This window comes from Antechinus flavipes, chromosome X, assembly GCF_016432865.1.
Source record: "Antechinus flavipes isolate AdamAnt ecotype Samford, QLD, Australia chromosome X, AdamAnt_v2, whole genome shotgun sequence".
Lineage (NCBI taxonomy): Eukaryota > Metazoa > Chordata > Mammalia > Dasyuromorphia > Dasyuridae > Antechinus > Antechinus flavipes.
In genome coordinates this window covers 17,349,433-17,365,028 of record NC_067404.1, presented here as the reverse complement: position 1 = coordinate 17,365,028, position 15,596 = coordinate 17,349,433, and the positions used below count along the sequence as shown (strand labels likewise).

The window sequence follows — 15,596 nt, the reverse complement described above, 5'->3', positions numbered from 1 at the left end:
TTCTTTGTGGTGCTGAGAAATTAGATAGATAGATAGATACATACATACATACATATATATATGTGTATATATATATATATATCTTGGTGGTCTCAATTTGAAGAGGTTATAAATCTGGTAGTTGCAATTTTTCCAGCAATTTGCTCAATTCTATATTTTCTCTTTGTTTAGGTTTCTGTTAGATTGTTTAAAAGCTGAGAGATGTTGAAGTTTCCCGTTATAATTGTATTATTGTCTGTCTTCTTGTAGTTCAGTTAAGAACACATAAGCAAAAACAAAAATTCACAACATAAATAGAGAAAAACAAGGAAACTACGTTATGATGAAAAGAACCATAGACAACAAAAGCAATATCAATATTGAACACATAAGTTTAATATTGATATTGCTTTTGTTGTCTATGGTTCTTTTCATCATAAGGTAGTTTCCTTGTTTTTCTCTATTTATGTTGTGAATTTTTGTTTTTGCTTTTATTGATGACATGATTACAGTTCCTGTTTTTTTAGTCACCAGATAAATAGTAAATTCAGTTCCAGGTCCACATTTTTATTCTGTGTACACCTTTGTCTTTTAAAGATAAGTGTCTTGTAAGCAGACTTTTTTCCCTTATCCAGTTTGTCACTTTTTTCATGTTATATTTTATTTAATTTATTCATAACTCAAGTTATGAATCTTAAATTTATATTTTCTTCCCTTTGTCTCTAATGTTGTTTTTTTCCCCAAAGTATGCTTTTCCCCCCTTGTCTTCTGTAAAACTTGAATGAGTTTCTACCCTGGTCTTCCCTGTCTGAAAACCCTTGAATGTTCCATTCCAGCCCTCCCTCAGGGTTCTCTGGTAACATTAAAGGGTTTGGGAAGGTCTTGTCTCTCTTAAATTAACTTCAGCCCTCATTGATAGTGTTTCCCCAACTTTAAGGATCCTTGCACTCAAGTTCTATTTATTTAACAATCAGATTAGTTTTTATGAAAGAATTTGAAGTTATAAGAGCAAATGTACAGACATTCTTCCCACACCCATGGGGACATAATCCCTTTCTGCACTATCTCAGTGTCTGGGGAGAAGAGAATAAGATTCAGTTTAGTTCAATTCCTATATAGGATCATCCCACAAAGTCCAAATTCAAAGCCTGCCCTTGAGCTTGAATCCCAAGTATCCTGGCTTTTGCTGTTAAAACTAGTACATCCTTCAAGGAATTCTAGCTCCAAGGCCATGGTGACTAATATAAACTATCCCAAGAGGGAAAATAATGTATGGCATAGAGAACTAGGTTCAGAGTCAGAAAGCCCTGGGTTCCAGTCCTACCTTTAACTGATTGTGTAACCCTAGGAAAGTCACTTAACTTCTCAATGCTGTAAGAAAATCTCTAAGACTACAAGTTCCAAAAGGGTTGGGGAATAAGAGAAGGAAATAAGCATTTATTAAGCACCTACTATGTGCCAGGAACTGTGTTAAATGTTTTTATAAATATTCTTTTGTTTTGTCCTCACAGTAATCTTGGGACATAGATGTTATTATTTATCCCCATTTCATACATAAGGAAACTGAGGAAAACAGAGGTTGTGCCTTACCCAAGGCCCTGTGTCAGAGGTTGTCTTTGAACTCAGGTCTTCCTGAGTCCAGGCTCAACGCTGTATCCACCTGCTGCCTCGATCATGATGGTGAATCCACATCACCTGAGAATCAGTTGAAGGAATGGGAATGTCTAGCCTGGAGAAAAGAAAACTCAAAGAGTGGGGAGGAACAGGACAGCTATCTCCAAGTATTTGAAGAACTGCCTTGGTGTAGAGGGACTAGTTTTGTTCTGTTAGAGCCGGGCATTAAACCATGAGCAAAGGGGAGGAGGTGCAAAGGAACAAATCTCAGCTTGATGGCGAGAAGAACTTCCTCACAATTTGAGCTGCACTAAAGTGGATGGACCATCTTGAGAGAGAAGGTGGGTTCCCCCATCTTGGAGGTCCTTAAACAAAGACCAGAATGGCCACTCATTGTATAATAGAATGGGGATTCCTTTCACGGGTGAATGAGTTGGACTATTTAGCGCCGAAGTCTTTTCCAGTGCTCAAGGGAATGGTAGGATCAAGTGACAGCTTTTCCGGTTGAGCCTATGTGGTACATCACCTGCTGGACTTCAAGTCAAGAAGGGCTGGGTTTGAATCCTGCCCCAGATACTAGTTGTGCAACTCCGAGCAAGTCACTTCATTTCTGCTAGCCTCAATTTCCTCATCTGTAAGATGAAGAGAGTGGACTCAGTAACCCTTACGGTCTCTTCCAGCTTTTAATATGTAGTATGATTGATTGATTATTGATTGGTCCTCTGTGGTCCACCTGTGTAGGTGGTAGAGGAGCCAGTGGGGAAGCAGAAATTGGAGATTGGAAAGCGAGAGGGGATGGATGATCCAAGCCTCTGGAGAAAGGGGAAAGGAAGGGCATCAGGAACACAAATGGGGAATGGCTTTAGTAAGGAGAAGGTCTAACCTTCAAGGCTGGAGCTGGGGGGGAGCATGGGAATGGTGTTGGGGGAAGTGAAGAGGTCCCCACAAATATGCAGGAAAATGGTTGGCAAAGTCCTTTGCTAAAACGAGAGGAGGAAGCAAGTGGTGGAGGTGACTAAGGAAGAGAAATGAAGTCTTTGGGAGCACGCTGAGCAGTGCTCTCACCTCCCTCCGTTCTTTGGAGAGATAAAGAAGGACTACGACCGTGGAACATCGAGTAGGCTGTCAGGCTGCTCTGCTAAAACGCTTTTTATCTCTTTACCTTTTTTTTCCTGCTTTGTTACAAAGGATGGCTCTCTGGGGGTAAGAGAGGGGAGAGACATATTTGGAAATGGAGGGGATATAAAAACAAAAGATAACATTTTTTTTTTCAAAAAATAAGAAGAAATGGCACTGTCACTGAGTGGCTCCTTACTAAAGGAGGCTCGGGCTGTTTTTTCCGGCAGACCTTGAAATGAAACACGTCAGCACGGCTCTATCTGAGAGACATAATTCGGAGATGGTGCAACGTTTCACTTCGGCCGTCGGCAGTCACGTGCCATTACCTCCACCTGGAGAGGGTAAGGCCGGGCTATCTTCATCCAGGTCACCTCTCCTTGTGGCCTTTAAAGGCCAGCCAGACCTGAACGGGATCCAGCATCTGCCTCTGGGGCCAAGGTCAGCTCCTCCTCTCAGCTCTCCCCATACTCCCATCTTCCCACATACAGCAACAACTCACTTAGTATTTCCTGAGGAGCAAAAATGAACTTATCTGCTGTTCTCTAAGGAATAAAAACATCCAAACCGCACCGGGCCAAATCCCCGTGTTAGGCCCTTGTCCCCTCTCTCCTGGATTATTTCAACTCCCTCGGTCTTCCTGCCTCTTTCTTCCTCCCCTCTCCAGCCCAGTCTGTCAAAATTCCTTTCCAAAGGTCTGCATCCAGCCAGGTCAACCCCCTGCTCCCAAACTTCCAGATCTAGATTAAATTACCAGCTCCTCAGCCAGGCATTGAAAGCCCTCCAAGATCTGACTCCCACCTCCTTCCAGACTTTTCTTATTATTCCCTCTCTTACACTTTGTGTCCCAAAGTTGTTTGCTAACTATTCCCCAAGCCAACCTTCCATCTCTTTCTCCATGCCCTCATTTAAGGCTCTCGCCCAACACCCTCGCCCCCGTCATCAGCATAGAGTCTTTCCTCACTTTGTCTCCTCCATGAAACCCCTGGATGTGCCAGCATTCTCCTTCTGCAAGTTTCCTGGCACTTATCTATATTCATGTTGTATCCCCCCCCTTGGCATACAAGCTGCCTGAGAGGGACTGTTCCTTTCTTATCTTTGGATACCCAGTGGCTTGCAGAGTAGGCACGGTAACACATGGGTTAAAATGAATAGCAAGTGGTGCTGAGGAAAAACCACTGACCGTGGCATCTGAAGACCTGAATTCAAATCTTAACTGTCACTTACTGCCAGTGATTTTAGGTCATCATTCTTACTTTTGGAGCCTGTTTCCTTATCTGTAAAAACAAGGGATTACACTAGATGGCCCCTGAAGTTATTCTTAGCGCTAATCTCTGATCCTATGAGTGCTGGACTTCAGGTCAAGAGGTTTAAATCCCAGCTGTACCACTTAATAGCTCTGTGACTTTGTGTGAAGATATTAGACTAGTCTCTTTCAATGCTGTCTAGTCTTATGAATGAACTTTCTACATTTATTTTGGATTTCAGGGTTCTAAAACTGACACTATATGTAACTATTAAAAAAAATTAAAAATAAAGACAGAGCAGATTGAAGACTATTTTTTTTCTTTTTAAGTCTGGAAAAGAGATTAGCAAAGTAAGATCCCACATATTGAAAAGTTTAGAGATAAATCCATCTGCTCTTTTGAAGTCTGTAGGCTTATGAAGATCTGCTTTTCTCCATTTTATTTTATATAAACAACTATCTTGTAGAAAGCAATTCTACTTTGTTTTACATATCTATATATATTCGTAATGGTTTTTATTTTCTTGCTTTCACAACGAGTGAGGCAGAAGACTAAGGAAAGAAATTTGGAAATAACTAACTCTCTAGTAAAGACCATCTGTTATATGAAAGCAGCTTTTTTTTCCCCCCAGTGGACAAATCATTGTGATATTTAAACAACTTCATCTGGACTCAGGATTTCATAGATGTTAGAAAATCCTGATGACACTTTCTCTATCAAAGCAGCTTGGCACTTCACTCTACAACTTCTATTCCTAAACAGCTATGTGGTTACTGAGAGGGTACTGAGTTGTTCACGGTGACACAGCCAGTGTGGAGCAGAGGCAGGACTGAACTCGGTTTTCCTGGCTAAGTCTCTAATCACTCATCCTTGCTGCCTCTTTTTAAACAACTTCAAAATTCAAAGGAAAAAGAACCCTGTTCAAGTTAGCAGAATGTCTCCATATAAAACATAGAAGCCACTTCTCTTGCTGAGGATTACCAAGTGAATTGAGGGCCACGTTATAAATGAAAGAGCCTTGAGGAACGGAGGGAAAAGGAAATCATTCAGAGGCACCAACTCTTTGAATCCACAGATTACTACACTAGATCTTATTGCTTTCTTTTTTTTTCTATACACTTTCATTTTGGATATAGCCCACCTTTTGATCTAGCTAGTTGGATGCTAACCACTCCAAAACACTTTACTCTCCTTTTGGCCAGTGAAAACGCAATGTAGTCAAAACTTTTGGAAAAGTCATCTGGCAGTACAGTGGAAATTACAAAAACAAATCATACCCTGATTCAATAATTTAGTTTTGGGAAACAGACCCTAAAAGGGGGAAAAAATACTATGTCCAGAGATGCTCAGAAGGCATCATTTGTAATTTCAAAAAACTGGAAGCATTATATCCACTATAGAATACTTAAGACAAATTATGGTATGTGAATATAACAGCATACCACAATACAATTAAATAAGCGAACAATTAAGATAAACAAACGTGAGGAATATTAAAGGAATGTGAGGGAAAAATTCTTTATGAAACAATACAAAGGGAAAATGAAGCCTCAGAAGAAAAAGTCTATATTAATTACAATCATAAAAAAGGAAAAGTGATGAGAAAAGGGCAAAGAAGCTGATGGATGAATACTTGGAGTAACTAAAAAATTGAGCCATTTATGCATTCAAAGTTTTTTATTCAAATACTTAAAGTTTCAAAAAGTTTTGTTCTATTGGTTTTCAATATTTACTTTTTAAATTCATTAAACATCAGAATCTGAACAATATTTCAAAAGTACATTTCCAGAATATTTGAGGAGTTATGAAAACCCAGTAAAAATCAGCAGTTTTGATTGTCCTGACTTAGATGGCTCCTAAATTGAAGCTACTTTTATGTTTACCGAAAGGAGACAAGTGTTTGTATATCCCATGTGCAATGAGAAGGGCCCATGGGACACAAAGAATTAAATTTTTCTTGGATTGGATTTATAGTCTTTGTTAGCTTGGTGATCTTTTAACAAAGGTAAGCAGTGAGCATTTCAGTAACAGAGTTTTTAAAAGGCATGTTACAGACAAACACAAGTCCACTGCTTTTAAAAGTGACCCTAAAAGTTGCTATTGGGAATTTTAAGTCATTTTTACAGACATATCGGCACTGACGCACCCTGGGTTCACAGAACTTCTGAAATGAACTGAACAACAGGAGAACATGAATGAATCTGAACTATTTTAAAGCAAGAATACTGGATGGAGCATTTGGACCAGAGACAGAGAATCTGGCCATTTTGGGTGAGATCTAACTAGCCCAATCCTGGAAACGGAAGCAGTCGCTGGCGATCTTCCACACGGTGCTGTTTGGTGTGACTTGGGCAGTCAACAGGAAATTCTGGTTGAAGTAGCGTTGTTTGTTCCCATCAAATTTCACTGTCCCACAGGTCACCACGAGGACGGTCGTTTGGCTCTGTGTGGCTTGCTCTACACGGAACAGGGAGGGAATGGTGACACACATAAAAGCAGATTTTTCAGTTAGATACAATAGGACCCAAATAGTCTCTCCTCTTTCCAGTCCCAATTCCTAAGGCACAAGTTGGCTCTCGTGAAAGTTGCCAGGCTAAACGCCACCTGGCACTCCTTAGTGCCTCTAGGGCAAAGTACAAGCTCCCAGGTTGGCATATAAAGTTCTTCACCATCTGGCTCCAAAGGCCCTTTGGATAGGTGTTTCTATGGATCCCCTTAAAGCCCTCTCCTATTTGCTGTTCTGTAAAGCCAGCCCCATCTCTGTCTTCACACAGGTGGTCTCTCTCCTGTTTTCCTCATATTAATTCCAAACTATCCTCCCTTCCTCAGCACTTCTGCCTTAATATTTCTTTTCATCGAAGTCTTAGCTCAGGTACCATACAAGGCCTTGCTTGATTTCCCCCAATGATGGTACCCTTTCCCTCCTGCAATTATCTCAGGTCTCTATAACATGCTACGTTCCTCCCTTAAGGACAAAAATGAGCTCTCGTGACCCTTCCCTTCCCTCTTCTTCCTTCCTTCCTTCCACAGGGTCTTTGTATTCTAACTAGGAAAACTCCAGTATTCTCATAGAGGATATATAGATATCCAGTCTGCACTCTCTGACTTACAAAGTCAGAAAGCTAAATGCCACAAGTGCATCCCAAAGACATATCAAAGACCTGTTTCTTCTAGATGGATATAAAGTATATAAAGTTGAAGATTCTATACAACAGAAAGCCTGTATTTCACATGGTGTTTTGAACCCATCTCGTTCACTTTGCTCCCTGGCAAGCTCTTTTTGCTGGGGAACTCGTCATCCAGAAATAGTACTAGAAGAAGAAAAGAAAGATTTATGGCCCACCTTGGGGAAGAGGGGGAAGATCATGAAATATTGTTACAGTTTGAGTCTAGACCTAAATTACTTTTTTGAAACATTAAAGGACTCTAAGAAATTTGAATACATTATTCAGCAATTTTGGGTAACTCTCATCTAGACTTTTCAGGGCACAGCAAGCAAGTATTTGCTTAGGAATTTATTTTGTTCTTTTTCCTGCACCCAAAGTCCCATTTAGCCCTGATATATCACTGCAATGGGCCAGGTAAACACCTGAATCATCACAAATAGGAAACTAGTCCAGGATATATAGAGAAAAAACTTCTAAATGGAATAATTTCAAGGCCAAATATGTGGCTACCGAATGACTCTAAAGTTTTATCTCCTCCTGAAATCTCCCTCCTTTCATGAGCGTCTCTGATTTGCTTCAGCTCACAAACTTAGTTAAGGAGCAGAGCTCCCTCTGAAGAGATTGCAGATCATTAGATTGTACAGCAGTGCCCTTCACACCTCTATTTTCTCATCTGCCAAATGATGGGGCTGAAATAGAAGGTCCTTTTCCAGGTTTTAGGATTCTTGAGTTTAAGATGACTAACTCGTGATCAAATACAAAATTTTTCAACAACCTACTTTGAATAATTAAAGTCTAATGTCAGCACTTAAGAATAAAATGTTAACTGCATGAGAAAACTCCTGATCTTACCATGCACAGGTTGGCAGTCTACCACATTGATCTGAAATTCGCTGGAAGGCAATGTCTCAAAAAATTCATTCAAAGCATTAAGTCCAGATATGGCATTTCCATTCCAAACTAAAGTAGCAGTATCAAGGTACAATCTAGTCAATACCTAGAGAGAGAGAGAGAAAGAGAGAGAGAGAGAGAAAGTGTTAGTTCTATTCTTTGTAAATTTTATTTTTTACATCAAGTCCATTTGTCTTCTACCTTTAGTTAATATTTATTTTCCTAATTTCATGCCATCAATTTTGCTGTAGTTCTACTCAATTTAGCCTTTAGCTAAAGTGATTAATAAACAAAATGCACAGAAAGAAAAGAACTTACATAAACTGGTTATAGGAAAGATTGGGGATTATAAGTGTATAATGTCAATCCAACTGGGCTGTGTTGTACCTAATGTTACCAATGTAACGAAATGTAACCAGATATGGGGGAGAAATAATAGCTACTACATTTACATAGGCTTTAAGGTCTACAAAGTGCTTTACAAGTTTTATCCCATTTTATCCTAAAAAACCTTTTACAGTTGAGGAAACTGAGGCAAGCAGAAGTTAAGTGGCATGCTCAGGGTCACATAACTAGTATGTGTGTGAGTTCATATTGGAACTTAGGTCTTTCTGACTCTAGGTCCAGAGAGATGGAAGAAGAGAGGGAGAAATGAATAAAGGAACAAAGAAAGGAAGGAGGAAGAAAGGAAGGAAAGAAGAGAAAGGAAGGAACAAATAAAGAAAGGAAGGAAGGAAAGGGGGAGGGAGGGAGAAATGAATAAACATAAGGATAAAGGGAAAGAAAGAAAAAGGAGGAAGGAAGCAAGCAAAGAAGAGGAAGGAACAAATGAAAGAAAATCAGGTAGCTGGTAGACTCTCACCAGCATTATCCTATTTTGGAACTCTGACTTTGAAGTTGCACATCCTGGGTTCAAATCCCACCTGTTGTTATTTTTTTTTTTTTTACTCCTTGTGACAGTAGGCAAGTTGCTTGGCTCTTTTGAACCTCAGTTTACTTAATTAAAAAATGAAGGGATTAGGCTAGAAAGATTCAAAGGCTGAATATCTCTAAATCTATGGCTAAGTAACAGAAAGCAGCTAAAATTAAATAGAAAGAAATATCTACTCACTTATGTAAAGCAGCTGCAAAGGCTGTGAGAAAAGGCAAAGGATCTCAGTTGCTTTTTAAAGCATCTATAATACTCACCCTTCTTCTTTTATCTATGGTCTCATAGTAAATATTGACAAACTCTTCAGCAGCTCTGCAAGCCTGATCTGCATTGGTTTTAAAATCCTAGAAGAAAGTCAGCATACACAGTTGGAAAAGTTTGAAAAACTCAGCATATACCTGGAAAACCTCAGCATATACATTTATAAAAGTTGGAAAAATTCAACATATACACTTATAAAAGCTGGAAGAACAGCTTATATACTTATGAAAGCTGGAAAAACTCAGCATATACATTTAGAAAAGCTGGGAAAACTCCACATTTACACTTATAAAAGCTGAAAAAACAGCATATATACCTATGAAAGCTGGAAAAACAACATATATGCCTATGAAAGATGGAAAAACTCAGCATATACACTTATCAAAGTTGGAAAAACTCAGTATATTCACTTATAAAAGCTAAGAAAACTCCACATATACAACTTATAAAAGTTGGAAAAATTCAGTATATACTTGTAAAAGTTGGAAAAATTCAACATATATACTTACGAAAGCTGGAAAAAGCACATACACTTATCAAAGTTGGAAAAACTCAGTATATATACTTATAAAAGTTAGGAAAATTCCACATATACACTTATCAAAGTTGGAAAAATTCAGTATATACTTGTAAAAGTTGGAAAAATTCAACATATATACTTACGAAAGCTGGAAAAAGCACATACACTTATCAAAGTTGGAAAAACTCAGTATATATACTTATAAAAGTTAGGAAAATTCCACATATACACTTATCAAAGTTGGAAAAATTCAGTATATACTTGTAAAAGTTGGAAAAATTCAACATATATACTTACGAAAGCTGGAAAAAGCACATACACTTATCAAAGTTGGAAAAACTCAGTATATATACTTATAAAAGTTAGGAAAATTCCACATATACACTTATCAAAGTTGGAAAAATTCAGTATATACTTGTAAAAGTTGGAAAAATTCAACATATATACTTACAAAAGCTGGAAAAAGCACATACACTTATCAAAGTTGGAAAAACTCAGTATATATACTTATAAAAGTTAGGAAAACTCCACATATACACTTATAAAAGTTGGAAAAATTCAGTATATACTTGTAAAAGTTGGAAAAATTCAACATATATACTTACGAAAGCTGGAAAAACTCAGCATATACACTTATCAAAGTTGGAAAAATTCAGTATATACGCTTGTAAAAGTTGGGCCAAGTTCATCTCACCTCTACATGAGTATAACAGCTTTAGATACGACCTCTGAGGTCATCTCTAGATTTCTGTATTTGAATTTGAAAGTCACTTTCCCTCTCTAGGGCTGGTTCCCCTTTTGTAAAACGAGGGAGTATAAATCGACGGCCTCTGAAGCCCCGTCGGTCTCAGCCTCAGTTTCCCCTCCGATGGCTCCGCTAGGATCTGGGGTGATCCTAAGGCTCGGAAGCTGTGATTCTGTAGTTCTGGTGTGCACGGACATCCCAAGGCCTCTCCTGGGCCCACAAGCTCCTAGCACCTCGGCCGTGTCCACACCCACTCACTTGTGAGGAAGGTGTTTTCAAGAAGTTAAACTCACGGAACAGCAGCAGGAGGCCACACCCTCACTCCCGCCCCGAGCCGGCATCGCGCCACCGTTTCAGTAGGTGTAGCCCCGGGCCCGCCCCCTCCGACCCCGACCCCGCCCGCCCTCGGACTCTGCCTCTTCCCTGCTGTCAGAGACTCACGCGGCCTGCCCGGAAAGGGTCCCGTTCGAGAAGCAACGGCGGTTGGGGGTTGGGAAGGGGAAGGGAGGCCGAAGGGGAGAGAGGAAGAAGAGAGGGCGGGAAGGTGGGCCCACCGCACCTCAGGCCCCGCTCCGGGACCAGCGGGACAGGTGGTGCCGCCCCCCTCCCCTACCTATCAACACAACGCCACGCTGGAACTTACTACAGCCATTGCCATTGCTGCTTCCTAGCGAGAAAGCAGTTTCAGCAAATCGGGGCTTGAGGCGAGGTGTGGCGGCAGCTCAGCACACTGAAGAGGTAAACTTGAATTCTTCTAGAAGCCCTTCCGGCTCTCACCGGTTGGCCCCGCCTCCTCCAACTCTAACACGGGCGCGATCACTCCCGTTCCGCCTCTTTTTAACGTAGCAGTTTTCCCGCCGCTGATTGGCTAGCTGAGCCTCCGGCCCCTGTCCAATGGGCATGAGGTGGGGCCAGAGTCCAATGAAAGACGAGAGATGAGGCTTCTGGGCGGAGCTTGTCTGAGGGAGCGTTCACGAGGAAAAGTCAAATCCAAGGGACTGAGCGGTAGCCCGTTATCCTCGTGGTGTGTCGGCCGAAGATATCTGTACCTATCAAACACGGGCATTTGCCCTTAGGTTAAGGATATGGCTAAAATGAAGGGATTCCTTGTTTTCCGATTGAGAAACCGAGAATCTGGGGAGGGCCTGAGACTGGAATCCCTATTTTACGGGGAAAAAAGTGATGTGATTATTAGCCAGGAGCTGCCTCTTCTCCCTTCCCCTATCCTCCATCTCTCTCATGCTCTCTCTCTCACAGCCTCCTTCCACTCCTCGAACTGATCGTTCCTATGGCCAGGACCGAGGCTTCTACATGCACAAGTGAGCCCCACACCATCCCACCTTCTGATCGGACTGATGTCTCACTGATCTTCAATCTCTCCCTGTCTCCTGCTTGCAAGCTTCCATCCCCCGTCCTCAAAATAAAACCAAACCCTCTCACTCCGTCCTTCCATCGCAACTAACTAATCATCCTCTAGATCTTCTGTTTTTTATGGCTAAATTCCACGATCAGTACCTCTACCTCCTTTCCTCTCACTCTCTTCTTAACTCTGAAATCTGGCTTCTGTTCTCACCACTTGCCTAAAACTACACCCCAAAATTAGCAATGATTTTGTTGCTGAACCCAAAGGCCTTTCTCCAGTCCTCACCTTTCTAACTTCTCTGCAGCATTGGACACTTGTAATACATCCTCCTGCATAGATACTCTCATTGTTTATTTAGTATTTTATTTTCCCCAGTTACATGTAAAAAAAAATTTTTTTTAACCTTTGTTATTAAAATTTTTGAGTTCCAGATTAAGGACACATGTGAAGTCACTCAAAACCTCCTTGGTTACCCTCTTCTCCATTGTTCTTTCCTGGTTCTCCCCCCTACCTTTCTGTCTATTCTTTGTCAGTCTTTGCTGGATCACCCTACATATTCCACCTACTAACTGGGTATATACCCAGGGCTCTGTCCTGGGCCTTCTGTTTTCTCTCCACATTCTCTAGGTAACCTCATTAGCTTCGGTGAGTTTTTATGAGCCTCTTTAAATAAATGATTCCCAGACCTTTGCCTAGAATCCCAGTCTCTTTCCTAAACTCCAGTCCCTCCTCACCAACGTTATCTCCTTTGTTGAAGAAGTGAAATAAGGAAACAATCCCTGCTCTCCAAGTAGCTATTGTAATAGGAGGATATTCCACATTTAGAGGAATAGTAACCAGAGAGTGATGTTTTGTTCTGTGGAGATAGAAAACCAAGTAGACACATCATAACACCTGTAGATAAAGGGCATTTCACTGACTTTTGAGTCTGTCCTCCCTCATTTTACAAAGAAGTAAACTAAGGCATAGGAAATGTGAAAAGACTTGCCCCAAATCACACACAGATAGTAAGAGCCAGACATGAGATTTTAACCTGGTGAAATTTCCATGGTAACATGGTCTAAATGGATATTCCGGTGTTTAATGCCAGTCAGTCACCATAGGAAGGTAAGGGCAGAGTTGTGCTGAAGGTGGAGAGCTGGTCATTACATTTTTCCCCTGAAACAATTGGGGTTAAGTGAGTTGCCCAAGGTCACCCAGTTGGGAAGTATTTAAGTGTCATATTTGAACTCAGCTCCTCCTGAGTTCAAGGCTGGTGCTCTATCCAATGTGCCACCTAGCTGCCCTGGTCATTACATTTTCAAGATGAGCATTTACACCTTAAAAACCACCTACAGATTTGGGTTTGATTTGTTTTGTTGGTTTGTTGTCTCGATTTATGAAAGCATAGAGAAAATGTTCATAATGCAAGTTAACTTAAAAAGTGTATCATGGGCACTTTTTTTCTTCTTCAGAGAGCAGGTTATTAGATATTTGCCAACATGCCCTGGTTAAGTAGAATAGTTTACACATACTCAACAGCTAGGCAGCTCAGTGTCAAAGTAGACTGGGCCTGCAGTCAAAAGACTCATCTTCCTGAGTTTCCTTATCTATAAAAAGAGCTGGAGATGGAAATGACAAACTATTCCACCATCTCTGCCAAGAAAACCCCAAATAGGATCACAGAGTCAGATATGACTGAAAAATGACTGAACAACAAAACAACTCAACCCTTTAATCAAATGAATCAGGCCTTGGGATTGGAAATCCAAAGATAGGTGAATTTTACATAAAGCTCTAGATTCTAGAACATCCTCAGAACAATTACCCCCTGAGAGGTCAGATTATTACACCCATTCACAAATGAAGCTATCCCAGCTCAGAAAGGTGAAATACCTTGCCTAAGGTGAATAATTATAAGTAGCCAAATTATCTGATTCCAAATACTTTGTTCCACTACATCACACTGATAACATCACTTGGCTACATAGAAGCCTTCAGGGGCTCTCTGTTACTTCTAGTATAAAACACAAACTCCTTAGTCTGGCATTTAATCCTCTAACCTTGTTCTCCCGACATAAAAAAAAAAAAAATTGGTTCCAGCTTTATCTTGTACTGTTCCACCCACTCTGAACACTTTACCCTGTGCCCTAGTAACATCATTTAGAAAGTTCAGATGAGAAATAAGAACAATCTGTTAAGGACTTGGTCAATCAACTGTTGAGGGAACTGCCATTCTTTCTTTGAAATAGCAAAGTTTACTTGGTTAAAGTTTTTTTAAAAATTTTTTTTTACTTTAAAAAAACTTTTAAAAATTTTTACTTAAAAAAAAAAAGGTTACTTGATTAAATATTTGAACTTATTTGAACCCTCCTGGTGGCAGGAGATCCTTTCATCCTGCAAAAGATAGAGACCGCTATTAAAGTTTCCAGTCTGGCATCTTCCTAAAATGCAGAGGGAAAAAAGAGAGACATCACTCCATCCTTCTCTCTCTCCCAGGCTCCTGGTCTGGTCTGGCCTATCTGTAGGGAAAGGAGAGAAAGCAATCTAACAACTCTGCTGAGCTGCCAACCTATAGGAGTCTCTCCTGAGGCTAAACCACTAGAGAAATTGATAAGCTACCTGAACTCATTCCTCATTGATTAACCAACTCCCACCTAATCACATCCTTTCCATCCTAGTGATTCTGAACTCCCAACTGTTGTTACTAAAACCCAAGTCTCCATCCCCCACTGCCAATTTCTATTCCCATCCCTTAAATGCCATACCAATAATGTCCCATTCTAAAGCTATTCATCTTTTCCACTGTGCCCTCTAGAATGCTTATTCCATAAGGAATAGACTTGTTTTTTATCTTAAATCTTTGCTTTTCCTACTCTTTCCTTCATCTTCTATTTGCTGAGACCTGGCTCCCTCCTGAACCAACCTCCCTGGCTACCTTTTCTAGTAGTTGCACTTATCCTAATTTCCCCTCAACACACTGGTTGAGGAGTGGGAATTGTAATATTCCCTTTTCCCCATTGCCATTTCCAAGTTCTCTCACTACTATCATCACTCAGTAACCTCTCCTTCTTTGAGGTTCACTCCATCCATATCTACCACCCAAACAAAATTCTGGTAATGATTGTTCATAAGGCATCACTACCCTTCTTTCTTCAATGAATTCGGTACATGGTTCACAATCTTTCTTTCCTCTCTAACTCCTGCCCTTATGTTAGGGCTCTTCAACATGCAAATTGATATTTCTCAAATACTTGAACCTCCAAAGACCTCAACTCATTCATTTCCCATGACCTCCTCCTCCACCCCACCACAGCTACACACAGAGATCGTCATTGAGCTTGTCGTCACCCACAGATGCATCAAGGGGATTCTGAAATCCCCTTATCTGATCACAGTCTATAGTCATTCCTCCTCTCCTGTCTTAATACCCTAAAACCTGTTCATTATTCCTACTATGACTTCTAGTCCCTACATCCCTCAGTTCCTTTCCAAGTGAGCACCTTTACATCCTCTCATCCCTTCCCTATCTTGATCCTTTGGCAAACCAGTTCAACTCGCTATTACCCCTATCTTACTGAAGATCTTGTCCTTCCAAGCCTCAGCCTTGGATCACTCCCACCATCCATCATCTTTATTCTAAACATTTTTTGCTAAATGAAGTTAAGGAAAAAACTATAAAACTGTGTTGACAGAGTGAACTTCAAGTTTATGTTACATAATTTGAATTATATCTTTCCTGAAGCAAAGTAAGCTTTTACAACTCCTGAATTGACTTATTAT

The 15,596-nt window shown here is 40.4% G+C and overlaps 1 protein-coding gene across 2 annotated transcripts; it reads right to left on the bottom strand.

Annotated features, from left to right (window-relative positions):
* Positions 1–5,614: 5,614 nt before the first annotated feature.
* Positions 5,615–11,295, bottom strand: LOC127542903 (NTF2-related export protein 2-like). Of its 2 annotated transcripts, XM_051968807.1 has the most exons (5): positions 11,115–11,295; positions 9,203–9,289; positions 7,976–8,120; positions 7,118–7,267; positions 6,318–6,413 (listed from the first exon to the last, which is right to left on the bottom strand). In XM_051968807.1, exons 1-4 carry the CDS (start codon positions 11,127–11,129, stop codon positions 7,161–7,163), a joined length of 354 nt encoding a protein of 117 aa, XP_051824767.1. In that variant the 5' UTR covers positions 11,130–11,295; the 3' UTR covers positions 6,318–6,413; positions 7,118–7,160. The 2 variants fall into 2 exon arrangements, with proteins under 2 accessions (XP_051824766.1, XP_051824767.1); XM_051968806.1 differs by lacking the exon at positions 7,118–7,267 and having other exon boundaries at positions 5,615–6,413; positions 11,115–11,261.
* Positions 11,296–15,596: the final 4,301 nt, after the last annotated feature.

What these genes read in the sequence shown, in the direction of transcription:
- LOC127542903 (XM_051968806.1), bottom strand. An exon ending in CCATAGATAAAAGAAGAAGG is followed by an intron (nt 8,121 to 9,202) that starts GTGAGTATTATA and finishes CTCTCTCTCTAG; the next exon opens with GTATTGACTAGATTGTACCT. An exon ending in AGACTGCCAACCTGTGCATG is followed by an intron (nt 6,414 to 7,975) that starts GTAAGATCAGGA and finishes TGTTCCGTGTAG; the next exon opens with AGCAAGCCACACAGAGCCAA.